This window comes from Chionomys nivalis, chromosome 9, assembly GCF_950005125.1.
Source record: "Chionomys nivalis chromosome 9, mChiNiv1.1, whole genome shotgun sequence".
In the NCBI taxonomy this organism is placed as follows: Eukaryota; Metazoa; Chordata; class Mammalia; order Rodentia; family Cricetidae; genus Chionomys; species Chionomys nivalis.
The window spans coordinates 55,065,893-55,093,728 of NC_080094.1; the positions used below are offsets into that span (position 1 = coordinate 55,065,893).

The following is a 27,836-nucleotide window of genomic DNA, read 5'->3' on the forward strand; positions in this document are numbered from 1 at the left end:
TTCTAGTAGAAAGTACAAGGCATGATGATATACACCTAACTCAGCAGGCACTTGGGAGGTAGAGGCCAGAGGATCAGGAGTTCAAGGTCATCCTCAGATACAAAATGAGTTTGAGGCCAGTATGAGCTACCTGAGACCCTATTTCAAGAAAAAAAATTATTGTGGAAGAGAAGTGGGTGTGGAGGATGTGTAAGTACTTACAGGCCTTGGATGCCATCTAAATCCTGGACAACTTATATTTAAAAAAGAATGAACCTATCACAATGAAAACATTTTATTTTATTTATGACAATCATAAGCGTTACACACAACTCAGAATCTTCACATGGCAGAGCAAAGAACTCAAGGCTGTGTTTAGCTGCTCTCCTCTCTTCCTTACAGCTAGGAAGGCTTAAGTCTGACAGAGATGGGAGCCTGGATAGCTGCAATTCCCAGTTTTGCTTTTGATGAGAATCTCAGTTCCTCAGATTGGTACCAGGGTCAAATCCAGAGTCCAGTGTGTGGTGCACAAGGCTGTACAACTGAGGCACACACACCCTCTGCCCTATGACTTTTATTAACAAGTAGAAAGAACCAAGACATTCTGTTTTAAAAATATAATGAGTGACAGTTGGCAATTACATGAAATGATCTGAACAAGACTCCTATAAGCTAAGGCATGTTTTTACCTTGATAAAAGTGATCCATAACCAAATCGACAGGATCGTTAGGTTTCCAGACAGTGAAGGCAGAGGTGGCCTCTCCAGCCTCCCTTCCCTGTGGACTGTATCTCACTCACACTCGCACGCTAAGCTTCCACCACGGCTTGCTGCCACGAGGGAACTGCTTCTGTCCAGAAAGGATGCGGGCTGTCTCTCTTAGAACTACAGGACCTTGGCATGGAAAACCCACATCAAGAACCCCAAGGACAAGTCTCTTAAAAAGCAGAGTTCTACAGGACAATAGGTGAAAACCACTTTAGTTATGAACTTACAAGTGAGAATGTATTTTCAGAGCTATAGCACACAGAGAACAGATACTCCACAAATTATGCCCGAAAGTTATGGTAGAAAGAGAGCTTTCGACCAGAGTAGAGGAGGTGATGAACATTTACAAAAGAGAAACAAGTTGGGAGTCAAGGGATCCGTGGATCACTGGGCTTTAGTCATAACCAGGTTTCTGCGAGCGTCCAGGAACTTTGCTTTCCTCTCCTTCCGTTCTTGCTCGTGTTTATTCCGTTGTTCTTCCCTAAGAGGGACAGACAGGTTCTGTTAGGCTTGATCTAGGTGCTCCGGAAGACACTGTAGAGAACGTACTGCTGAGGGGGCAGTTAGTTATAGCATCTGGCACATGCATGTAACAGACGTCTACAGGGCACAGGGCTCTACCTCAGGCTCCTCCCAACATCTGTCAGCATTGCGTGCCAAGGCTGCACGTTGTCATAGTAACTCAGCACTCTAAAGTCATGCATGAACAAGAACCAGAGGACACGTTGGTGACTGAATTCAGTGCCTGTACTTCCAAAAACAGTTTTAAAGAATGAGAAGTCGAATATATAGTTTGGCCACAGTACTAGAACTAGGGTCTACTGACTAGAGACAAGAAAAAAAAAAAGACCCTCCAGGCTCATGCTATCTTATAGGGAGTAAAAGGTCTTGGTGGCAATGGATAGAGGCAAGAGGTGGAATATAGGTAACCTGCATGGGGAGAGTCTTAGGCAGTAAATGTGATTCAGCCCAGACCAGCTGCAGCCTCTCAGGCCCACACCTGGCTTGGGTCTGTGTGGGGCCTCACTCCTTACAGACCTAGTTTGCCTGAGAGTAGAGAACTTGTACCTGCTCATAACTGAGCACTGGTGTCTGCAGGGATAGTTACATGTGCTGTTGGGAACAGGTCCCACAGAACTTGAAGCAGTAATTCATGGTGTATTGCAAACCCAGTTTGGAATCCATTTTTCTAGAGCTGAAAATACTTAACAAAATTTATAATTTTAGCCGGGCGGTGGTGGCGCACGCCTTTAATCCCAGCACTTGGGAGGCAGAGGCAGGTGGATCTCTGTGAGTTCGAGACCAGCCTGGTCTACAGAGCTAGTTCCAGGACAGGCTCCAAAACCACAGAGAAACCCTGTTTCGAAAAACCAAAAAAAAAAAAAAAAAAAAAAAAAAATTATAATTTTAGATAGGTTACCGTAGGCAGGCGTGTGAGCACATGTCTTAGTCTTAGCACTCAGGAGGCAGAGGCAGGTGGATCTCTGAGTTAAAGGTCAGCCTGGGCTACAGAGCTCACTTTAAAGTAAGTTCTAATAGCGGCTGACTCTAAAGGTGACTTAAATCTGGTTTATCTAAGCTTGGTCTCCAATGTAACAGTATTGAGAGGTGGTGGGATCCTTAGCAGATGGGGCCTTGAGGAAAATAGAATTAGGTTATGGGTACCACCCTTGGGAGTGATTAATGCCAAGCCTCAGGAATAAACTAGTTCTTTAGGGAGGAAGCTGTTAAAAAGACAGCAGAGCCAGACGGTGGTGTTGCACACCTTTAATCCCAGCACTCAGGAGGCAGAGGCAGGTGGATCTCTGTGAGTTCGAGGCCAGCCTGGTCTGCAGAGTGAGTTTCCAAGACAGGCTCAAAAGCTACAGAGAAACCCTGTCTCGGAAAAAGAAAAAGAACAGGGGCTGGAGAGATGGCTCAGCGGTTAAGAGCATTGCCTGCTCTTCCAAAGGTCCTGAGTTCAATTCCCAGCAACCACATGGTGGCTCACAACCATCTGTAATGAGGTCTGGTGCCCTCTTCTGGACTACAGGCATACATGCAGACAGAATATTGTATACATAATAAATTTAAAAAAAAGGAAAAGAAAGGAAAGAAAGAAAGAAAGAAAGAAAGAAAGAAAGACAGCAGAACCCTTTCCCATTGCCTAGTCCGTACATCTCACGCACACTCAGGCCATTTGTCATCTTGTGACATAGCCTAAGATTCTACCAGCACCTTGGGCTTCCAGAACTGTAAGTCGGAACTAAACCATTCGAGAATGTTTAGTCACACACACTGTGTTAGGTCCACACAAATGGCAGAGAGCACCCTCTTCTGACACTCCTTTGAAGCCTACCCCTCACTTTGTACACTGTGGTTTGAAATTAGAAACTGAGATAATTATGTACTCACCTGGTGTGGAGATGAGGCTGCTTGTAAGTTCTCCGGTGGAAGCTAACTCTGCTCACACCCTCCTTCAGAGAACTGTTTTCTTTAGATTGCCCCCAAGGTTTCAGCTTTCCTGGGTGAGGAAAAGGACAGGGTCAATACTCTGCTTGAAAGATATTTACATGTATTTTATGCTTTTTTTTTAAAGATATTTATTTATTTATTTTTTTTATTTTTATTTTTTTGGTTTTTCGAGACAGGGTTTCTCTGTGGCTTTGGAGCCTGTCCTGGAACTAGCTCTGTAGACCAGGCTGGTCTCGAACTCACAGAGATCCGCCTGCCTCTGCCTCCCGAGTGCTGGGATTAAAGGCGTGCGCCACCACCGCCCGGCTTATTTATTTATTATGTATACAATATTCTGTCTGTGTTTATGCCTGCAGGCCAGAAGAGGGCACCAGACCCCATTACAGATGGTTGTGAGCCACCATGTGGTTGCTGGGAATTGAACTCAGGACCTTTGGAAGAGCAGGCAATGCTCTTAACCTCTGAGCCATCTCTCCAGCCCCTACATGTATTTTCTGTAGTGTAACTTGATTTCATTGTGAATAGTTTCCTCTAAAAATAATGTGCTTTAATAAAACCTTTACCATTGTTGTGTTTGTATGAGCGTGAGTACAGAGAACAGGTTTGGAGAGCTGGTTCTGTCCTCCTCCACCAGTTCTGGGGACGGAACTCAAGACGGTTGGAGTTATGCAGCTGGCCTCTACCCACTCAGCAGCTCACCGGCCTGGGGCATATATTGTTTTTGAGTACAAAGACTTTTTTCCCCACATTTATTTGTGTGCATTGCCATGGCATGTGTGTGGGTCAACACAATTTGCTGCAGTTGGCTCTCTCCTTTCACCACGTGAGTCCTAGGAATTGCAAATTTAGGCTGTCAGATTTGGTGGCAAGTGACTACCTGCTGAGCCATCTTTCTGGTCCTGGTGTCAATTTGTTTTAAACTCTGAGGAAGTCACGGGGAAAAGCCCTAATACAGGGGCTTGAGGGGCTCAGGGGTTAAGAGTGCTGCTCTTCTCATCCCCACGGCTCCGACAACTCCAGTTCCCGGATATCGGATAACTGCACTGACATGCAGACGGAGAGTACACAGAATATTTTTAAAAATGTAAACAAATACCAACAACTAAATTTGTTGTTAATTTAATAATACATCAGACTGAATAAAACAATTAAATCAAACAATTTATCTTAAAATTGTTCATTATGTTTATTAGCATTTAAAAATAATTTCACATGTTTAAGATTTTAAAGATGGCCGGGCGCTGGTGGCGCACGCCTTTAATCCCAGCACTTGGGAGGCAGAGGCAGGTGGATCTCTGTGAGTTCGAGACCAGCCTGGTCTACAAGAGCTAGTTCCAGGACAGGCTCCAAAACCACAGAGAAACCCTGTCTCGAAAAACCAAAAAAAAAAAAAAAAAAAATTTCAGACATTTAAAAAAAAAAAGAAAGATTTTAAAGATGTTTTTAATTACTTGCAGGTGTGTGTGTGGGTGTGTAACACCTTGTGTGGGTACTGTGCACGGCAGCTCACACTAGTAATTCCACACCTTGGGAAGCTGAAGGAAACGAAAGGCCATGAGTTCACGGGTACACTGGGAGGGAGTTTCAGACTGGCTTGGGCCACAGAGTGAGACCCAGAATCAAAAGCCACTCTGCTCCCAGCCAGCACGATGTGACAGCGTGGTCTTGTTCTCCTGCTGCTGTGTTGGACCGGATCTGCCTACAGCTACTGTGACAGGCCAGCCTCATGCTCTTTCCCATCACCTTCACCAAAATGAACTGGACCCATCCCCAAATGTAAGGCACAACAAACCCTGTCTCTTAAAACATCACAACAAAGATCAAACAACAAAAACACCACACACAAAATAAAGTCAGTCTGATTTATACCTCAGAACTGCTGAGAGCAGAACTAAATATTCTTTTTTTTTTTTTTTTTTTTTTTTTTTAAAAAGGGTTAGAAGAGCCCATCATTCTGAAGTTCAAAGTCATTCTTGGCTTTGAGCAAATTTGTGGACAGCTAGAACACTTGAAGTCCTGTCTCAAAACAAAGGAAACTCAAACAGGTATTTCTGTACCCTGTCTGTCATAGGACAGAAAGACTGCACAGGAGACCCTTAGGCTGACATCGTCATCGACAGGTTATATTCTCGGTCAACAAATGCATAGCAGATCAGCTGGATTCTGCTCAGTGGGAACTCTTTTAAGTCAGAAACTCATGTGAAAGCAGGGGCCCAAATTTCCATAGTAGGATTCTTCCAAGTCATAGAATGATTTTTTTCTCTTGCAGTGTTCGGGGATCAAATTCAGAGTCTCATGACTTCCAGGAAGCATTTTGCTACTATATATCTTATAATAGTATACACACACACATGCACGCACACCACACACACACACACACACACACACACACACGCACGCACGCACGCACGCACACCCCTCTAGGGTCTTCGATGTGTTTTGATGCAGAGCTGTTTACCATCACCCTCCAGCCTTGCCCTTCCCAACAATCCCACCCACATACCTTTGTGTGGCTTGTAGTTGAGGGGCCGAGACAAGCTTGCCTGGAGATCAAAGACTGGTTTCTTACTAGAGCCTGGAGTCTGTGCTGCCTCAGCTGCCAACTTGAATGGAGTAACAACTGAAAACACAAAACAAAAACCCAAACAAATAAAACACCAAAGAACTTAATTTATTTTTTTGTTTTTTGGGACATGGTTTTTCTATGTAAGAGCCCTGGCTGTCCTGGAACTCACTCTGTAGCCCAGGCTGGCCTTGAACTCACAGATATCTGCTTGCCTCTACCTCCCAAGTGATGGGATTAAAGGCGTGCGCCACCAGCGCCTGGCTGGATTTATTAATTCTTAATTTGGCATGATCTGATTTATTGCATTGGTGGAGAGACCCAATTCTAGGGCACAGAAACCTTTTTTTTTTTTTTTTTTGGTTTTTTGAGACAGGGTTTCTCTGTGGTTTTGGAGTCTGTCCTGGAACTAGCTCTTGTAGACCAGGCTGGTCTCGAACTCACAGAGATCCGCCTGTCTCTGCCTCCCGAGTGCTGGGATTAAAGGCGTGCGCCACCACCGCCCGGCACAGAAACCTTTCAATGGTGTCTCTTCACAGCAGCAGAACAGGGACTAATACTGAGGTTTGCCGTCTGAGCATGCGACTAGAACGTGAGGGGCCTCTACTAGGTCCCAGCCGCACTAGGATCCTGAGTTAGCCTCCAGAGCTAAGATATTTCTTTCACTATAACCATTTATTTATTGTAAGAGGCAGAATTAATCTGTATGGGTCATTGATATAGATGTTGGGCTCAAAAGCAGGAAAGAAGGGGTGTGAGCTCGATGAGGAACATAACCAGTGAGGTTTGTTCCCTGGTTAGCAGCCCCTGAATATTCTGAATGGTTCAACCTTTTCTAGGGTCACCTGAGTACAGAAGCCTTGAAATAGCTGAGCGCTGGGGAGATGGCTCAGCAGATAAAGGTGCTTCCGATGAAGCCTAACCACTGGCGGCGTTTGACCCCTGGAAACCCACATGGTGGTAAGATAGAGTGAGCCCCACAGTTTGACCTCTGACCTCCAAATGTGTGCCCTGGCACACATGCATGTGCATACATATACATACATGAATTTTTTTTTTTTTTTAATAAAAAAGAAAAGCAGCCATCACGGAGAGTGACAGGGTACGACTCTAACTGCAGCGCTTGCGAGGTGAAGGTGGGAAGACTGGAGTTCAAGCCAGCCTCAGCTGCACTGTGCGTGAGAGACAGACAGACAGACACACAGTCAGAAACAGGCACAGAGAGATCACACACACATTTTGAAGTCAGATACACGAGGGCCTGGATCTCACCTATTGGTGACTTTCAGGGAGTCGGTCATTGTCTACATCTCCCTGGCACTGAGATTACAATAAACTGTCAACACATCCAGCTTTCTTTTGTTAGACAAAGGTTCTAGGATTTGAACTCAGGTCCCATGTTTAAAAGACAAGTACTTCAGATGTGGCGCACATCTTTAATCCCAACAGTGGGAAGGCAGAGGCAAGCGGATCTCAGTGAGTTCAAGGCCAGCTTGGGCTATAAAGTGAGTTTCAGGACAGCCAGAACTATTATACTGAAAAATCTTGTCTTGAAAAAAAAAGACAAGTGCTTTTATTCACCAAGCCGTCTCCTAGCCCTGGCCTCTTGAATTTAATTTTCCTTCTTCCTATTCAGTTAGGCCATGACCCCATTAGAGACCCTGCGTCTCCAGACCGTTACTATCAGCGGTAACTTCTCCAGTCGGAAACCACGGACTGCTCTGGTCTAGCACCAGCTATCACCTGACATTTTCAAGGGATTTTAAGGAGAACCTTGATGTGTGTGAGTTTTGAGCTTATGTCTCTGGCATTTCCTTCACCATTGCAAATGAAGAATATGCTATGACTTTTTTGTCCTTGATTTTATACACATGAAGAGACCTTAGAGAAAGAGGTATGCTTGGTTTCAGAAGTTCTAAAACTATTTATTTATTTATTTATTTATTTATTTATTTATTAATTACCTGCAGTAGTGGAATTCCTCTCTGTGGCCTTTAACTTAGGTGTCCTGAACACAGCCTGGCCTTTTGAAGCGCTCCCAGGTAGGGTCACACATGGAGACTTTCTGGCTGGAGTCTTGGTCAGGGAGTACTTATGTTCATTATCCTTGGTAGCAGCTGAAAACCTAAATGCAACCATGGAGAGAGAGCCGTGAGGACTTGTAACAAGAGTAACCAAGGTCACCAATAACTTGTAAACGGAAACACTGGCCGGCACCAGGCGACCCATGAGCCTCAGGAAATACTGCTATGTGAATCAACTTCTCTTCACACAAAAGACATGTTTTTGTCAACTTCCATTATTCGTAAAGTAAGTTTTGAGGGGCTGGAGAGATAGCTCAGCAGTTAAGAGCACTGGATGCACATACAGAGGACCCGGGTTCAGTTCCCAGAACACACATGGCAGCCCACAACCATCTGTGACTTCAGTTCCAGGGGATCTGACACCTTCTGGCTGGCCAGAAGCACAAGACATACAAGTGGTACACACACATGCAGCCAAATGCTTACACACATTAATAAGCCTTTAAAAATAATAAATGAAGCCGGGCGGTGGTGGCGCACGCCTTTAATCCCAGCACTCGGGAGGCAGAGACAGGCGGATCTCTGTGAGTTCGAGACCAGCCTGGTCTACAAGAGCTAGTTCCAGGACAGACTCCAAAACCACAGAGAAACCCTGTCTCAAAAAACCAAAAAATAAATAAATAAATAAATAAATAAATAAATAAATAAATGAAGTATGTTTGTGTATTTTCTGGTATTCTTGTGTTGGTCGATGACGGACTTGGAGGGCAATGGGACTCAAGGTCCAGGGCAGGAATCCAAAGATGCTGTCCTTTTGCCTTTTCCTCCTGGCCACAAAGGGATGGGAGACTGTTCTGCCAGGGACGCCATGGCAACATCTGCCTCGAAAAACCTCATTTGGTGGAGTGGAGCATAAATGAACTCACTCTTTATTCATGCCAAATGTAAGACATGTATTTTTGTGATTATGCTCTCTAGTTTCATGTCAACTTGACACAAGCTAGTATATCTAAAAGGAGGGAACCTCAACTGAGAAAATGCCTCCATAAAACCCAGCTGTAGGGCATTTTCTTAATTAGTGATTGATGGGGGAGGGCCTAGCCCATTGTGCATGGTTCTATCCTAGGCTGGTGGTCCTCGTTCTGTAAGAAAGCAGACTGAGCAAGTAAGCAGCACCCTTCCATGGCCTCGGCACCAGTTCCTGCCCCAGGTACCAGCCCTGCTTGAGTTCCTGTCCTGACTTCCTCCAATAATGAACAAGCATGTGGAAACACAAACAAACCCTTTCCCCTGCTTTACAGCAATAGTAACTGTAACTAAGACATGATTCTACATTTCAATAGCTCTGAAAACAACAGGTGTGAGCCGGGCAGTGATGGCGCACACCTTTAATCCCAGCACTCGGGAGGCAGAGGCAGGCAGATCTCTGTGAGTTCAAGGCCAGCCTAGTCTACAAGAGCTAGTTCCAGGACCCAGGACAGGCTCTAAAACTATAGCGAAACCCTGTCTCGAAAAACCAAAAAAAAAAAAAAAAAAAAAAAAACAGGTGTGGTTGTGTGGGTTTGTAATCCTAGTAATAGGGAGGTAGAGTCATGATTATTCCTGGGACTGGTGAGCCAGCTAGACTAGTGGACTTGGTAAATTCTAGGTCAGTGGGAGATTCTGCCTCAAAAAATTTTAAAATAAATAAATAAAAACCACAGAAGGCCCATGGTGACAATTGGAGGTTGTCTTCTGTCCAACAAACCTACACACACACACACACACACACACCAAGCAAAACTGAACACTGGTAGAGCCCTTGTCTAGAATATCCAAGGCCCTGGATTTAAGTCACACACACACGCACGCACACGCACGCACACGCACGCACACACACGCACACACACACGCACACACACCAAGCAAAACTGAACACTGGTAGAGCCCTTGTCTAGAATACCCAAGGCCCTGGATTTAAGTCACACACACACACACACACCTATGCAATCACTTAACAAAGAAAACCTCTTTACCTGACATTCATCTTAGTTGCTGAAAGCACAGAGCGTTTGCCTGACCCCATCAGACACATAGTATCCTGACTTTCAGGGCCGCGGAACTGGTCTTGTGAGAACTGCTGCCTGGCAGGAGTACAGGGAACAGAGAGTCTTCCTCTTGCTGGAACCGGGGTCCCTTTCCCTTTTTTCTCAAGCTGCTTTTGAAAGGAAGGGAAAAAACCCATTTAAAATCTCGGCCAGCAAGGCAGCTGAGTGATTAAAGGCAGAGGCCCTGATGGCCTGCATTCCATCCCACAGCCCACATGACAGAGGCAGAACCAACTCTCACAAACGGTCCTCTGACCTCAACATGAGCACAGGCACACAATGTAACTTTCAAAATAAGAGCTTGCTCTCAAGCCAGGTGGGGAGGTATATTCCCTGTAATCCCTCCATTTGGAGGGTAGAGGCAAGAAGATCAGGAGTTCATGGCCAGTCTTGTAAGCATGGGTGAGTCCGTGAGAGCCCGAAATAAAGGGAAATCAAATATTTATGGGGGACACTCATGAATAACAATAAGGTAGACAGCCACTGAGTCCTTGGCCCTGGGGGCGCTGGAAGCTGCAATTGGATCTCTGACCACCACACAGGATAGAAAGAAAGAGAGAGAGAGACAGAGAGAAAGAGAGACCTTTCCTTTCCTTTATGAGAAAAGATCATGTCTGGTCAGGCAGTGGTAGCACACGCCTTTAATCCCAGCACTCACGGGGCAAAGACAGGCAAATCTCTTTGAATTCGAGGCCAGCCTGGTCTACACAGTGAATTCCAGGAAAAGGCCCCAAAGCTGCACAGAGAAACCATGTCTTGGAAAAAAGAGAGAAAGAGAGAGAGAAGCCACACTGTAAGGCTGGTACCCAAAAAACTATTGGCGGAAAGGAATTTGTAGTGAAATTCCCATAACACAGTTCCATCCAGAGACAGTTCAAGACTAGCTCAGACTACATGGAATCCTATGACAATTAAAAACAAAACAAATCAAAAAAGATCAAGAAGGGCTAAGATGGCACATGCGTTCAATCCTATTTTCCCTGCTTCCTCCATGTCTGGCTTGCTGGCGGCTGCCTAGCTGACCCTGGGCATCTTCCTCTCTTGCTGGCGGCTGCCTAGCTGACCCTGGGCATCTTCCTCTCTTTCTCCCTCATTCTCCCCTTTTTCTTGCGCCTAGATTCCTCCTCCTACTTATTCTCTCTGTCCACCAGTCCTGCCTATCTCTCTGCTGTTCAGCTTTTTATTAGACTAATCAGGTGCCTTAGGCAGGCAAGGGGAAACAAATGTAACACATCTTTATATATAAATATTCCAAACACAGCCTTCACTACACAACAAAAAGGCAGATAACAAATAGTCTGAGAACATGAATTTTAAGAATTAACAAAATATTGGGGGCTGGAGAGATGGCTTGGCTGTTAAGAGTACTGACTGTTCTTCCAAAGGTCCTGAGTTCAATTCCCAGCACCCACATGGTGGCTCATAACCATCCTTAATGAGATCTGGTGCCCTCTTCTGGCCAATAGGTATCACTGTATACATAATAAATAAGCATTTAAAAAAAAGAATTAACAAAATATCATAGAGCCTTCATCCAGTAATTGATGGAACCAGATGCAAAGATCCACAACCAAGCACCAGGCCAAGCTCTGGAAATCCAGTCAAAGACAGGGAGGAGGGGATATATGAGCAAGGGATGTCAAGATCATGATGGAGGAATCTACAGAGACAGCTGAACCAAGCTCATGGAAACTCATGAACTCTGGACCGACAGCTGTGGAGCTTCCATGGGACGAACTAGGCCCTCCTTATAAGGGAGACAGTTGTGAAGCTTGGACTATCTGAGGGGCCCCTGGCAGTAGGACTAGGATCTGTCCCTGGTGCATGAGCTAGCTTGTTGGAGCCCATTCCCTATGGTGGGATGCCATGCTCAGTCTTAATGCAGAGGGGAAGGGCTTGGTCCTGCTTCAACTTACTATGCCAGATTTTGTTGACTCCCCGTGGGGGCCCTTATTGGTTGGGAGGAGTGGATAGTAAACGGGCTAGGTGGAGGTGGGGGGAGAAAGGAAGGAAGGAGGAACTGTGGTCAGAATGTAAAATGAAATTTTAAGAAAATTAATTATTTTTTAAAAAAGAATTAATAAGAAACTGGGAATAGTGGCACACATCATTAATTCCAGCACTCAGGAGGCAGAGGTAGGTGGATCTCTGAGTTTGAGGCCACCTGGCTTATATACTGAGTTCCATGACAGCAAGAGCTACACAGTGAGTCTGTCTTGAAAAAGAAAAGAAAAAGGAAGATAGGGAGGGAGAGATGGCTCAGTGGTTAAGAGCACTAGATATTCTCCCAGAGGACTTGAGTTTAATTCCCACATGGCAGCTCACAACCATCTATAACTCCAGTTCCTGAGGTTCCAACCCCATGTCTCACCTCCATGGGCACAGCCAGGTATGCAGTGCACATATTTACATGCTGGCAAAACACTCACACACACAAAAGAAAATAAATTAGTTCTAAAAAACAACAACAAGACACGCATTTTGTCTGCCTACCTTCAGTTCATTAAGTGAATTGTGTCCTTTAAAGTGTTTCTTTTTTCTCACAATATATTCATCAATAGATTCCATTTTCTTAAAACGAGCCTCATGAAGCTTCTTAAAGTCTAGAATGTTATCACAATATGAAAATAGTCAGATAAAAATGTATTTTTACCCCTCCCTATGTTTTTTTCAACATTTGTTCAACTTTAATATCATCTTGACTAAAACATAATTCCAGAAGGCTCGGCCTTTGGAAACTCAGGGAATGCGTGTTCATCTCAGAAACCACCAAGTGTTCACATCTCACTGACCAGTTCCCTGGTGTCTCGGTTTGGAGAACAATAGATTTGTCTTCTTCCACCTCAGCTAGTTAAAGGGCCGTTATTTAATCATTGCAAGAGAGATCTTGTACACACGCACGCATGAGTGATAGGGACTAAAACAGGGCCTCCTGCATGCTAAGCACACACTCTACCACGTGAGGTACTTCTCTAGCCTCTGGAAACGGACAGCTTATGCCCAGAAAGCACTAGGTTAGACTTCTGTGAAGGCTCAAATAGTAAATATGTTAGACTAGTATGCTTTCTGTCTCATTTTATTTTTTATTTTTATTTTTTTTAAAGATTTATTTATTTATTGTGTATACAACATTCTGCCTCAATGTATGCCCGCACGCCAGAGAAGGGCGCCAGATCTCAGTACAGATGGTTGTGAGCCACCATGTGGTTGCTGGGAATTGAACTCAGGAACTCTGGAAGAGCAGCCAGTGCTCTTAACCTTTGAGCCATCTCTCCAGCCCCCTGTCTCATTTTATTTTAAACCCTTTAAAATATTTTTTTTTTGTTTTGGTTTTTTTGAGACAGGGTTTTTCTGTAGCTTTGGAGCCTTTCCTGGAACTAGCTCTTGTAGACCAGGCTGGCCTCGAACTCCCAGAGATCTGCCTGCCTCTGCCTCCCAAGTGCTGGGATTAAAGGCATGAGCCACCACCGCCCGGCAACCCTTTAAATTTTTGAGCTGGGCGGTGGTGACGCACGCCTTTAATCCCAGCACTTGGGAGGCAGAGGCAGGCAGATCTCTGAGTTTGAGGCCAACCTGGTCTACAGAATGAGTTCCAGAACAGGCTCCCAAGCTACACAGAGAAACCTTGTCTCGAAAAACCAAATAAAATAAATAGATATATAAAAATTTCAAAGTTAAGCTGAGTGTGGTGGCACATGCCTATAAACACAGCACAGGGTAGGGAGAGACAAAAAGATCAAAAAGTCAAAGCTAGTCTTGGATATACAGTAAATCTGAGGCCTCCTGGGCTACATTAAGACACACCCAAAAGGCAAAAACTTTAGCTCAGAGAATTTAAAACTATCAAGGTGAGCAGAGGGTGGTTTTCCAGATCTACCATATGCTATTCCATTATTGAATTTCTTTTTTTAATTTACTTTATTTCATATGTATGGATGTTTTGCCTGCACGCATTATAGGTACTGTGAGCATATCTGGTGCTCAAGAAGGTTAGAGAAGAAAGTTAGATTCCCTGAAACTGGAGTATGGATGGTTGTAGCCACTGTGTGGGTTGCTGGGAACTGAACTTAGGTGCTCTGAAGAGCAGCATGCTCTTAACCTCTGAACCGTCTCTCCATTCCCGATTATTGAATTTCTAACATATGATAACCAGTATTGTTATAAATCTATATGGGTCAGCCAGGCGGTGGTGGCCACGCCCTTAATCCCAGCACCCAGGAGGCAGAGGCAGGCAAATCTTTTTGAGTTTGGGGCCAGTCTGGTCTACAGAGCTAATTCTAGGACAGGCTCCAAAGCTACAGCAAAATCCTGTCTTGAAAAACCAAAATAGCCGGGCGGTGGTGGCGCACGCCTTTAATCCCAGCACTCGGGAGGCAGAGACAGGCGGATCTCTGTGAGTTCGAGACCAGCCTGGTCTACAAGAGCTAGTTCCAGGACAGACTCCAAAACCACAGAGAAACCCTGTCTCAAACAACCAAAAAAAAAAGAAAAAAAAAAAAAAAGAAAAACCAAAATAATCATCATCATCAATGTATCAAGCAACATAAGGCAGATGAGAAAATTGTTTTTTGATTTTTTTTTTTTTTTGATGTATTAGAGACAGAATATTACACTATTAGATAGGCTGGTCCAAAGCCACATAGCCAAGGCTCTAGTTACCAAGTACTGAGATTATAGCATGAACATAGTATTTCACAGTAAGTAGTGGAAAAAGTATTCTCCAGTTATATGCTAACCCACGAAGCCTGAAGTATAGCCATTGCCACTTTACACTGAGAAAGTCAGAGGATCAGGTTCCTGCCGTCCTGAGGTTAGGAACCCAAGACAGTGGAACATAAACCCTGGTCCCCATACCTGAGATTCTAGCTGATGCCAGCCACTGCCTATCCAACAGGAGTCTGAAGGAGGGCAACTACTATGTTGTGTCTTTGTGTACAAAACTTACTTGGTGTAGTGGCTGCAGTCCTTTTATTGTTCCCAAGTTTGGAAAACCCATCCGTGCACAGAGATCTTTTTTCCAAAGGCCTCTTTGAATTTCTATTGTCTAAATATACAAATATAAAACAAATTAAAACTTTTTCCATTAAACTTTGTTGACTTAAATAATCAGAGATAGAAAAAACTTTTAAGAATGCCAAGGCCCTAGGTTCCACCTTTAGTACCACAAAGCCTAGACAAAGAAACAACAAAAAAAAGGCTAAATTTTTTCTTTTCTGAGACATGGTTTCTCTGTAGCTTGGGAGCCTGTCCTGGAACTCGCTCTGTAGACCAGGGTGGCCTTGAGCTCATAGAGATCTGCCTGTCTCTGGTACTAAAGGTGTGTGTCACAACTGCCCAGCTAAGGGTAAATTATTTTATTTGCTTCTATGAGCTATGTCTTATTTGGTCTTGTCAGAGGCACAGTTAAACAGGAAGTGTGTCTGATAGCCTTTAGTAATGGCAAGTATTATTCAACCAAAACATACCAAGTGGGAGTTGTTTCTTCTTTTGGGATAGGGTCCCTTTATGTAGCCCTGGCTGGCCTGAAACCCTCTATGAAGACCAGGCTAAGAGACCAGGTTAGTCTTGAGATCGTAGAGACCTGTCTGACTCTGCCTCCTGAGTGCTGGGATTCAAGTGTTCACCACCACAACCAACAGGCAAGTCATGGTTTCTTAAATGTTGCACGATAGAATATGGACTTATGTTTTTTTTATTTATTTTTTTTTTGGTTTTTCGAGACAGGGTTTCTCTGTGGCTTTGGAGCCTGTCCTGGAACTAGCACTGTGTGATAGAGACACAAAGTAAGAGAAGAAAGGAGGGAGAGAGGGAATGAGGAAAAACTAAGGAAAACTTATCAAATGTTTACAGTTGGGAAATATGAGTGGCATTTTGCACCATACTCTGGCAGGCCCTGTAATAGGCTGTCATCTCCCTAAATCTTACTTCCTGTCTGTACTCCAGTAGGTCTCAGAGGCCAGGCAGATTTGCCAAGGGGAACCCACCACAGAGATGACCCATGACAACTGGCAGGCTTCCTAAGCAATAAAACCAGAGAGCACGAAGTGCCGTCAGGATGGACCAATTGAATTTTTTGGTCTTCTAAAACTTAATTGAAAGCCGGGCGATGGTGGCGCACGCCTTTAATCCCAGCACTCGGGAGGCAGAGGCAGGCGGATCTCTGTGAGTTCGAGACCAGCCTGGTCTACAGAGCTAGTTCCAGGACAGGCTCCAAAGCCACAGAGAAACCCTGTCTCGAAAAACCAAAAAAAAAAAAAAAAAAAAAAACTTAATTGAAGGCACTGCAGAGGCGGCTCAGCAGTTAAGAGCATTGATGCTTTGGAGGACTTGGGTTCACTTCCCAGCACCCAAATAGTAGCTCCCAATCATTTATAACTTTAGTTCTAGGGGATCTGATGCCCTCTTGAACTCCAAAGGTACCAGGCATGTACCTGGTAAACATATATACCTGCAAGCAAACACACATACACATACATTTTTAAAGTATATAAAAAAATTTAAAGAAGCCGGGCGGTGGTGGCGCACACCTTTAATCCCAGCACTCGGGAGGCAGACGCAGGCGGATCTCTGTGAGTTCGAGACCAGCCTGGTCTACAAGAGCTAGTTCCAGGACAGGCTCCAAAGCCACAGAGAAACCCTGCCTCGAAAAAGCAAAAAAAAAATTTAAAGAAACAAAACCTATTAGTTGAAAAAGTTTATAATGAAATCATTCTCTCTCTCTCTCTCTCTCTCTCTCTCTCTCTCTCTCTTTCTCTCTCTCTCTAGTTTCTCACCATGTTGCCCTGGCTGCCCTGGAGCTTATTCTGCAGGCCAGACTAACCTTGAACTCTATAGAGCTCCACCTCCTCAGTCTCCCAAATGTTGAGATTAAGGGATGACTGAGAAAGACAGGTATATACATTGAGAAAAGTGGGTGTCACCACCGATGTAAGCACCCTAGTCGAAGCAGCAGGCAGTGAATGCATCAGTCTCAAGTTACGCAGAAAAGTTAAAGAGAACAAAATGGGCTCTTCTGTCACCAAGAAGAGATTAATTTTCCCAAGCTTTCAGAAACCTCTTATTCTGCTCCGGATAAAAGTCATGGTTAAAAATGTTGTTCAAGCCAGGCGGTGGTGGTGCGCGCCTTTAATCCTAGCACTGAGGAGGCAGAGGCAGGTGGATCTCTGTGAGTTCAAGGCCAGCCTAGTCTACAAGAGCTAGTTCCAGGACAGGCTCCAAAGCTACAGAGAAACCCTGTCTCAAAAAAACACCAAAAAAAAAAAAAAAAAAAGGAGGCAGAGGCAGGCGGATCTCTGTGAGTTCGAGACCAGCCTGGTCTACAAGAGCTAGTTCCAGGACAGGCTCCAAAACCACAGAGAAACCCTGTCTCGAAAATCAAAAAAAAAAAAAAAAAAAAAAAAAAAAGCCGTAGTTCGGGCACTGAGCAGTTGTGTAGCACCTCAGGCTCCTGAGTCTGCCCCAGCATCAAACAACAATTAAATATGACTCGGGGGCCTTTTGCATTTATTTCTAGATTTTTCTTCTACTGTAAAACACATGAGCCGGGCGGTGGTGGCGCACGCCTTTAATCCCAGCACTTGGGAGGCAGAGGCAGGCGGATCTCTGTGAGTTCGAGACCAGCCTAGTCTACAGAGCTAGTTCCAGGAAAGGCTCCAAAGCTACAGAGAAACCTTGTCTCGGAAAAAAACAAACAAACAAAAAAAAACCACATGAAAGCGGGCTGGAGAGATGGCTCAGCGGTTAAGAGCATTGCCTGCTCTTCCAAATGTCCTGAGTTCAATTCCCGGCAACCACATGGTGGCTCACAACCATCTGTAATGAGGTCTGGTGCCCTCTTCTGGCCTGCAGGCATACACACGGACAGAATATTGCATACATAATAAATCAATAAATATTTAAAAAAAAATACAACCACAAAACACATGAAAAAGCTCCCAGTGTGGCTACAGTGAACTGTGATCCTCCAAAGACAAGTTAGCTCCCAATCTAGCACCTGTGATCTCAATTCCCTTAGGAACTGAGTTTCTAGATACTGAACCAAACAGAGGTTGTTTGGTAGGCCATAAACCAAAAGGACCAGTGTCCTTAGAAGAACAGATTCAGATAATCAGTCCCAGAGCCCTTAAAGCGAAGGCAGGAAGACTACACTGAGTTTGAGGCCAGCATGGGTTACAGTGGGAGGATCTATCACAAGTCAAACACATAAGACATATAAATGTCTTCCATATAACAGGAAGGAAAAAAGGACATATAAATGCCTTCCATATAACAGGAAGGAAAAAGGGACATATAAATGCCATGCGGTAGCAGAGGCAGCAAGCAGAACATGTGGCAACAGGCCAAAAACAGACTGGCATCACCAGTACAAGGTACAAAAGCAGTGTGTCAGAAAAGCATGGCTTATTGACATTTTGACTTTAGATTTATAGCTCCCAAATTTAGAACACATTCTATTTCTGTTCTTTTTTTTTAGGGTTTTTTTTTTTTTAAAAAAAAGATTTATTTATTTATTATGTAAACAGTATTCTAAGTATTTGTCTGCATGTATGCCTGCAGGCCAGAAGAGGGCGCCAGATATCATTACAGATGGCTATGAGCCATCATGTGGTTGCTGGGAATTGAACTCAGGACCTCTGGAAGAGCAGTCAGTGCTCTTAACCTCTGAGCCATCTCTCCAGCCCCCCTTTTTAGGGTTTTTTGTTTGCTTGTTTTATTTATTTATTTTGGTATTGTTTTGTTGGTTTTTGAGACAGGCTCTTCTCTCTATTATGTAGCTCTGACTGTCCTAAAACCCACTCTGTAGATCACACTGGTCTCAAACTCAGAGATCTGCCTGCCTCTGCCTCCTAAAGGCGTGCGCCACCATGCATGACTCAATTTCTGTACTTTCAAACTTCCTGGCTTGCATTCCTTAGACTAAAACGCATGACCCCCGGCAATTTCAATTTGAAATTCCTGGCTGGCGTACCATCGGCCCCATTTCTTCCTGAGGAAGTTGCACTCCCGTCTTCCTGGCTCTGGTCTGGCAGAGAAGGAACTTGTGTAATAGTTCTGAGGTCTTGGTTTTCCTGCTTTTCTTGATTCTGTAATGGAGTAGGATCGCTTCTTTTTATCGCAGAATGATCCTGCAACAAATTTTGAAAGAAAAAAAAAAAAGAGCAATTCTAAAAAAAAATAAGGCGTGGGGGGGGGTGAGGGTCGATCAGAACAATAGGGGAATAAGACTCCTGAGTGGTTTTGTTTGACCCAGTATTCTGAGACTATAATTTCAAAAATGGAGATACTAGAGGCCACTAGGAAGAATGGAAGGTTTGTTCCCAGGAAGTAATACTGAGACACATCTTCTTAATCCATGGGGCCATACAACTAAACGTGGGGGCAAGAATCTGGCAACAGGAAAGACTGAACATGAAGTAACCCAAATTAATTCAAAACCGAATACGAAATAAACCTGAGTTTGATTCCTGGGAAATCCTGAGTTTCTCCATGACAGAAAGAGAAAAATACTTCTCAAAGTTGTCTTCTGACTTCCACACGCAAGCCTTGGCACATGCCCCACCTCCACCACACCCCCTCTCTCCACATGTGAGCCATGGCATGTACCCCAGTCCCCACCCATCCCCTCCACATGCAAGTCATGACATGTACCACAGCCCCGCCATAGCCCCTCCTAGCACAACAAAGTTTTAGAATGGTGTTAAGGTGCTGGAGAGATGGCACAGCGGTTCAGAGCACTGGATGCTTTTCCAGAGGACCTGGATTTGATTACCAGCACCACATGGTGGGTCAACAACATCTCTAACTCCAGTTTCAGGGAATTTAATTCCCTTTCTGGCCTTCAAGGGTACAAGGAATGAACATAACATGTGACGTAATTGCAGGCGAAACAGTCATACAGATAAACAAGTAAACTTAAAGTAATTAAGGCTGTGCATGGTGGCACACATTGTGATAGTCTGAAAGAAAATGGCCCCTATAGGGAGTGGCACTATTAAGAGGTGTGTGGCTTTGCTGGAGGAAGTGTATGCATCGTTATGGGTGTGGGCCTTGAGGTCTCATGTGCTCAAGCCCGATGTCCCAGACTCCTTCTGTTGCCTGCGGATCAAGATGTAGAACTCTCAGCATCTTCTCCAACACTATATCTGTCTACCCAATGCCATGTCCCACCATGATGATAACGGACTAAATCGTCTGTAAGCTGTCTCTCCAAAGCAATAGAAACCCTGACTAAGACATACATACATCTTTAAATCCAGCACTTGGGAAGTAGAAGCAGGCAGACCTCTGTGAGTTCAAGGCCAGCTTGGTCTGTAGACTGAGTTCTAGAACAGCTGCATAGTGAAACTCTGTCCCCCATTTCCCCAAAATTAAGAAAAAAATAATTAAAACAACACTACAAAGCAAAAAATAGAAATTAGGATAGGCATGTTGGCTCATTCCTATAATTCCAATATTTGGGTTGAGGCAGGAGAATTACTGTTGTGGGATATATCTACACTGTGTGAAGATATATTACTGTGATTGGTTTAATAAAGAGCTGAGGGCTGGGGCTGGAGAGATGGCTCAGAGGTTAAGAGCACTGACTGCTCTTCCAGAGGTCCCGAGTTCAGTTCCTAGCCCACATGGTGACTCACAGCCATCTACAATGGGATCCAATGCCCTCCTCTGGTGAGCAGAGGGACATGCAGACAGAGCACTCATGGAAATAAATAAATCTTAAAAAAAGAATTTTTTTCTTTTTTTTAAAAGTTTTTCGAGACAGGGTTTCTCTGTGGTTTTGGAGCCTGTCCTGGAACTAGCTCTTGTAGACCAGGCTGGCCTCGAACTCACAGAGATCCGCCTGCCTCTGCCTCCCAAGTGCTGGGATTAAAGGTGTGCGCCACCACCACCACCACCCGGCTAAAAAAAGGAATTCTTTTAAAAATGCTTAAAAATAAACAATAAAATCAGTGTAATCAAAGCAAGTGAGGAAAGTGCTTAGCTATTCATCACGACCATACACTACTGAGACTAAGCACAGGATGATGACCAGGCCAGGAGCAAATAAGAAAGAGAACTTAAAGCTACACTTCAGGTTGATCGCAGACAACCTGTGTGAACGATATATGAGCATCCACATTGACCCAATCAATTTTTGTATGAATTGCACATGGAAGTATGTATACATGGGATAGGAAGGCGCTGTGTGTGTGAGGGGGGGCTCTCTATTACTCTCTCTGCTCCTCTGAGGCAGGCTCTCTCACTGAACTTGTTTTTAGGTTAGACTGGCAGCCAACAAGTCCCAGAGATGCTGCGTCCACTCCCTCAGCACTAGAGCTACAGCTGTGCATGAGACCACATCTGGCTTTCACGTGGGTACCAGCATCTGAACTCCAGAGCAGCGAGTACTCTCAACCCCAGAGACATCTCTCATCTTTCTCCAGCCCCTTTAATGAGTATTCAGTTTGTACTTCATACTCGTTATTTCTTCCCATGTGCTGGGGACAGAGGTATGGTGGGGGTACAGTAGACACAGGTATGTAACTTTTGAGGGGCTTGCAGCGTATTGTATGTTTCCAGCCATCTGGGTTGCCAGGGAAGGAAAGCGGAAGCTCACTAAAAATATGCCGGTTATGGAAGGTTATGGTCGTATGGTGGCTTCTCTTCGGTTTGCATAGTTCCACTCACCTGGAAGTTAGGAACTTCGTGGTCTGTCTTGCGCTTCCTTCTTGTTTTGGTGACATGATCGACTGGTTCCCTCTCAGCTTGCTCCTCACAGCTAATTTGTATCCTGGTCTCATCACCGGAGAATGCAGAAGACTGATTTTCATCCTGGAAAACGAGACAGTGTGAGCCATATCCTGTATGTACAGTAGCAACTGCATCCTAAGCCAAAGTGATTTGTCACAGGTAAACAGAAGGAAGCAGCACTTGCATTTTCATAAACGAAAAGTGAAACATTACTATATGAATACAGTATGGTAAGAAAGCAGAGCATCCAAAACAGACCTGCTTACATAAGAAATCATTGTTAGCTGGGCAGTGGTAGTGCGCGTCTTTAATCCCAGTACTTAGAAAGCAGAGGAAGATGGATCTCTGGAGTTTGAGGCCAGCCTGCTCTACAGAGCAAGTTCCAGGACAGCCAGAGATACACAGAGAAACTCTGTCCCAAAAAACAAACAAAACAAACAAACAAAATAAATCATTGTTAATGGCTAATATTGGGTATTCAGTAATGAAAGGAACCTTTCCCACTGATATATAGAAGTCATTAACAAAGGGTGCTAGATAAGGAACAAAGGGACAAGGGCAGTAGGAAGAGACATTCTGATAGACCTGTAGACACATGAACTAATCCCAAAGAAGCTCAGGATAGAAGGCAATGAAAATAATAGGAATATTAGAATATAGAAAATGGGCAATTTCCAGCACTAGGAGGCAGAGGCAGGTAGATCTCAGTTTCAGGCCACATTAGTCTACGTAAGAGCCCCACGCCAGCTAGAGTCTCACATGCACACAACTGGGAGATGAGCAGATGAATAAGAATAGTAAAAATTTCAAAACTAGGCATGATGGCACGTACCTATGATGCCAACATTTTAGAGGTAAAAGCGGGAGGATTAAAAGCTCAAGGTCAAATCTGAGGACAGTTTGGCCTATGAGAGACCTTGTCTCAAAACAAAAGCAAAATTTTCAAAGCCATCTGGAGAGATGGGTTAGCAGTTAAGAGCACTTGCCACTTTTGCAGAGGACTGAAGTTTGGTTCCCAGTAATCATGACAGGCAACTCACAACCTCCTGTAACTCCAGCTTCTGGCTGGAGTCACCCCAAAGGAATCCACAAGCATGCTCTCTGCATCCTCTTACACACACACACACACACACACACACACACACACACACACCAACACTCACATTTTATAAAGAAACAAAACGGGACTGGAGAGATGATTCAGTGGTTAAGGACACTTGTTGCTCTTACAGAGATCTTATTCCCATATAATAAAACAAACAAACCTAAAAACAATAACAACAAAAAGAAAGCCTAAAGAAGACCTGTTCCTTAACCTGGGTGTTTATGACTTTAATCTCTACCCACCTCTCCTGCCGTCTCCTACATCTCAGAACCTAGACTTAACTTGGTTTGTTTATTTTGTTTTCTTTTTTGTTTTGTTTTTCTCTGTGCATCCTTGGCTGTCCTAGAACTCACTATGTAGACTAGGCTGGCCTCAAACACAGATATCCATCTACCTCTGCCCCCTGAATGCACCATCAGGCCTAGCCTTTGGTTTTCTTTTGAAGACAGGGTCTTACAAGAGCTTAGGCTGGTTGGTATTGAACTTCCACCTCAGTCCCTGGAGGTCTGGATTAAAGGCATGTGTCATGACATCCGGGTACTTTTGCATTTGTCTAAGGATATGTTAATTCGTTAGATAACGTGGCATTTTCATCGTTTATAACAATGATGAGACAATTCAGTCCCTGGTCCTATTACTAATGATGATATCATATAATAAATAAACATATCTTTTTCTTTGTTTGTTTTGCTTTGAGCTAGGTTCAAGATCTGGCCTATAGGCCGGGCGGTGGTGGCGCACGCCTTTAATCCCAGCACTTGGGAGGCAGAGGCAGGTGGATCTCTGTGAGTTCGAGACCAGCCTGGTCTACAAGAGCTAGTTCCAGGACAGGCTCCAAAGCCACAGAGAAACCCTGTCTCGAAAAACCAAAAAAAAAAAAAAAAAAAAAAGATCTGGCCTATAACTCTAGTAGCCTGTGCTGGCTCCACCTCCCAACACTGGGCTTTCAAGCATGAGCCTTTATACCGTCTACTCGTTCTCAAATCATCACGAATTAAGTATTAATTGTTTTTTAACTAAACACAACATTTTACTAGATAACAACTGATAAAGAACATTACTCACCTGATTTTTATTTTCTTTCCTTATTTCTGGGTTCAGGTGGGCTTTCAAGGCTCTTAACAACTTGTCTGCCTGTAGAAAGAGCGTTTATTACATTCAAAGTCAAATAGGTAAGGAAGCAATGCGAGGCGCCTCTTTTCTTCTGTTTATTGAATGTCCTTAGTCAGGCTGGTATGGCCTGCAATGCGAGGCACCTCTTTTCTTCTGTTTATTGAATGTCCTTAGTCAGGCTGGTATGGCCTGCAATGCGAGGCACCTCTTTTCTTCTGTTTATTGAATGTCCTTAGTCAGGTTGGTATGGCCTGGACAGAAATGAGTTTCACACTCTAGGGACAAAATCAGATAATGAAAACAGACATACAATGCAATACAATGGGGTAGTATGTTAGCAAGTTTTGGATGTTATGGGCTCGATAGGACCAATGCCAGCAGGTGATGGGATGCCCCAGATTTAAGACAGATGTCCTGGCTAGGGTTGCTGAGATCTTGAAAACGGAGAAGAGAGGGTCACACAGAGAGAACAAGATGGAGAAAAAACAAAGGTAAGAGAACAGGACAGATGATGACCAAGTTCAGCATGGCTGGAACCCTGAGCTAATGGAAAAGTATTCATGAGTGCAATTTTGCTAGCTAGGCCTGCCTCTTAAGGCCCCTTGAGAATAAACTTTGTCCTTGCAGCAAAGAGCAGTCTCTAAAGAGTAGGCTTCAACCACAGAGAAACCCTGTCTCGAAAAAAACCAAAAAAAGAGTAGGCTTCAGGACAGTGGGCAAACACTGGATGCTTAGGAAACCAGAACTGTGTCTGAACTGTAGAGACAGATGAAACCTTCAAAGGAATCAGCAGCAATATCAACTTGACTAGGGAAACTTCCCTGGGCCAGTTTCTCTGGTGGGCAGGGCAGGTGGTACCATATAGTGAGGGTCTTACAAGCCCTTGGGAAAAGGGAACTCACTTCCACTCTAGCAAAGCTTCCCTGTCTTTTATGGAAGACAAATAATAATCCGACTGGTTTTCCTTTTTTAAAAGGTCAAATGAAGTCAGGATAGCAATTCCCTGAGATTTCTAGGCCAACCTGGTCTATAGAATGAGACCCTATTTCAAAATAATCAAAGGTCAAGTATATTAGTTAGGTTCTTTTTTCCCCCTATTACACCCAGATTTGTAGTTAAGGGTCAAACACTTTTTTGTTTTGTTTTGTTTTTTTTGAGACAGGGTTTCTCTGTAGCTTTGGAGCCTGTCCTGAAACTAGTTCTTGTAGACCAGGCTGGCCTTGAACTCAGAGATCTGCCTGCCTCTGCCTCCCGAGTGCTGGGATTAAAGGCGGGATTAAAGGGATTAAAGGCGTGCACCACCACCACCCAGCTCAACACTTTTTGAAAAATAAAAATTTTATCTATATTTTTAAAAAAAATTCTTGTAGAGGCAGGTAGATCTCTGTGAGTTTGAGACCAGCCTGGTCTACAGAGCTAGTTCCAGGACAGGCTCCAAAGCCACAGAGAAACCCTGTCTCGAAAAACCAAAAAAAAAAAAAAAAAAAATTCTTAGCTGGGCATGGTAGCACATGCTTTTAATCCCAGCACTCAGGAGACAGAGGTAAGCAGATCTCTATGAGTTTGAAGCCAGCCTGGTCTACATAGTGAGTTCCAAAACAGTCAGAACTGTATAGTAAGACCCTGCCCCCCCCAAAAAAAAAGAAAATAGAATGACTTAAACATTTTTGTTTTTGTTTTTTTTCAAGACAGGGTTTCTATGTAGTCCTGGTACTAGCTCTGTAGACCAGGCTGGTCTTGGACTCAGAGTTCTGCCTGACTTTGCCTCTGACTCCTGAGTGTTTGGGATTAAAGGCATGCACCACCATCAACCGGCTTAAAAATTTAATTACAGGGCTGGAGAGATGGCTCAGAGGTTAAGAGCACTGACTACTCTTTCAGAGGTCCTGAGTTCAATTCCCAGCAACCACATGGTGGCTCACAGCCATCTATAATGAGATCTGGTGCCCTCTTCTGGCATGCAAGCATACATGGAAGGAATGTTGTATACATAATAAATAAATAAATAAAAATTTAATTACAATATAATTACAATTACAACCCCCGCGCCCCAACCACTCCTTTCTCCTTCAACCTCTGTTCATGTACCTGGACCTGCTATCTCTCAAATTCGTGTTTTTTTTTTTTTTTTAAAGATTTATTTATTTATTACATATACAGTATCCTCAGTGCTTTGCCTGCAGGCCCGAAGAGGGCACCAGATCTCATTACAGATGGTTGTGAGCCACCATGTGGTTGCTGGGAATTGAACTCAGGACCTTTGGAAGAGCAGGTGGTGCTCTTAACCACTGAGCCATCTCTCCAGCCCCAAATTCGTGTTGTTTTATACACACACACACACACCTAAGTATATAAATACAACATGGTCAGTCTGTGTTTCTTGTATGTATATGATCCTATGCACTTAAGATGGGCTCAGCCTCTAAATTTGGTTTTCCTTCTCATACGATGTATCATTAATCAGTAGTAAATGGCAAAGCTTGAAATTTGCCTGCCCTTTAAGTACAGAAGTCTTGTTGGGGCGTGAGCCTGAGCCACATACTTCAACTGTGCTAGAGTTCTCTGAACGAAGCCACCCAACTATTAAGAAAATTTCCTACTCAATGAACCTAACCTGAGGTTTCCTCTCAGAAGGGGTCATCCTGGTAATTTTTGTTGTTGCTTTGTTTTTTGTTCTTTTGCTTTTTTTTGAGACAGGGTTTCTCTGTGTAGCCCTGGCTGTCCTGAAACTCGCTCCGTAGCCCAGGCTGGCCTCGAATTCACAGAGATTCACCGGTCTCTACTTCCCAAGTGCTGGGATTAAAGGCCTGCACCACCAACCGCCCCGCTAGGTGTAAACTGTGTGTCACAGTGCATATGTGGGGTTCAGAGGACGGTTTCCTAGAGTCAACTCTCCCCTTCGGCCATGTGGGCCACAACCCCAGGTGTGTGTGCTAAGCACTGTTCTAGGAGCTGAGGACTGGTGAACAGAGCAGATAAGCCTGCAGCTGCTCCCCACTGGACTAATGTGAACATAGCGTATTAACCAAGTAAACTAGAAATAACAACTCGGAGGTTAGGAAGCAAAACCCAAACCACGTGAGAGAGGTGGGCTGGGTTGGGATGCAAATGAGATTAGAGGCAGCAGATGTCGTGTGATAATTAATCACAGTCAGGAAGAGGTGGTGTGGTACAAGCCTATAGACCCGAGGAGCATCTGTGGCCTCATTCCGTTTAAACCATTTAAAACCATTTGTGATGACCGATGTGATGACCGAACAGATATTTAGGTTAAATAACAGTGTGCTGTACAAATCTCTGAGGTACACATGTGGGAAATCTCAACTCCAACATAGCAAGCCCCAATCTAACAATAAGTCACATTTTCCTCTAAACGCCTTGCAAAAGTCCTAACCAGTTTTGAAAAATACCATCACAAAAGTGATCTGTGTATGCCGGGATGGCTAGGCACCCCAATAAAGGCCCATGAGAATGAAGATACTAACAGAGTTTACTGAACAATGGTAGTTTGGAGATTTCCAGAAGCCAGTTCAACTTTTCCTTCAACTGCCTAATAACCGGCGTTAGTCAATATACTGATTATGTCTTATGGGCCTGCCTTTCCCATCTGGTACCAGGGAAGTATCATTGGAGTTTCCAGTAAAAGGTCTTTATGAGTTCCTGGAAAAAAGCCTCCAAATAAAATAAGTCATAGCTTCTCTTTCGTTTAACAAATTCCAGCCACCGTGAACCAAAGCTACTCACCCCAAAACAGAGTCCCCAGGGGGTTCTCTCGGTCCCTTCGCCCCGTGTCCCCCACACCCCAGGTCTCTTACCCCGCCCACCCAACTGCCCGCACCACCAGCCAGCACCGTACCCTCAGGTTAGCCCGGAGGCCCAGCTTTTTGGCTAAATTTTGCAGGTCACTGTACTTTAAGGAGTCCAGCTCCTCTGCAGAGGGGACGGTCATCGCGTTCTGCAATCCCGGCGACACCCAGAAAAACAGCCAGACAACTCAAACAACACCGTTCAAAA

The 27,836-nt window shown here is 44.2% G+C and overlaps 1 protein-coding gene across 4 annotated transcripts; it reads right to left on the reverse strand.

Annotated features, from left to right (window-relative positions):
* Window positions 1-253: 253 nt before the first annotated feature.
* Window positions 254-27,831, reverse strand: Nusap1 (nucleolar and spindle associated protein 1). Of its 4 annotated transcripts, none has more exons than XM_057781099.1 (11): window positions 27,679-27,831; window positions 23,775-23,843; window positions 21,542-21,685; window positions 18,843-18,999; window positions 14,820-14,918; window positions 12,368-12,477; window positions 9,803-9,981; window positions 7,728-7,888; window positions 5,704-5,820; window positions 3,141-3,249; window positions 254-1,227 (listed from the first exon to the last, which is right to left on the reverse strand). In XM_057781099.1, the coding sequence occupies exons 1-11, from the start codon at window positions 27,769-27,771 to the stop codon at window positions 1,131-1,133; spliced, it is 1,335 nt and encodes a 444-aa protein (XP_057637082.1). In that variant the 5' UTR covers window positions 27,772-27,831; the 3' UTR covers window positions 254-1,130. The 4 variants fall into 4 exon arrangements, with proteins under 4 accessions (XP_057637082.1, XP_057637081.1, XP_057637084.1 ...); XM_057781098.1 differs by having other exon boundaries at window positions 9,803-9,984; XM_057781101.1 differs by lacking the exon at window positions 14,820-14,918.
* Window positions 27,832-27,836: the final 5 nt, after the last annotated feature.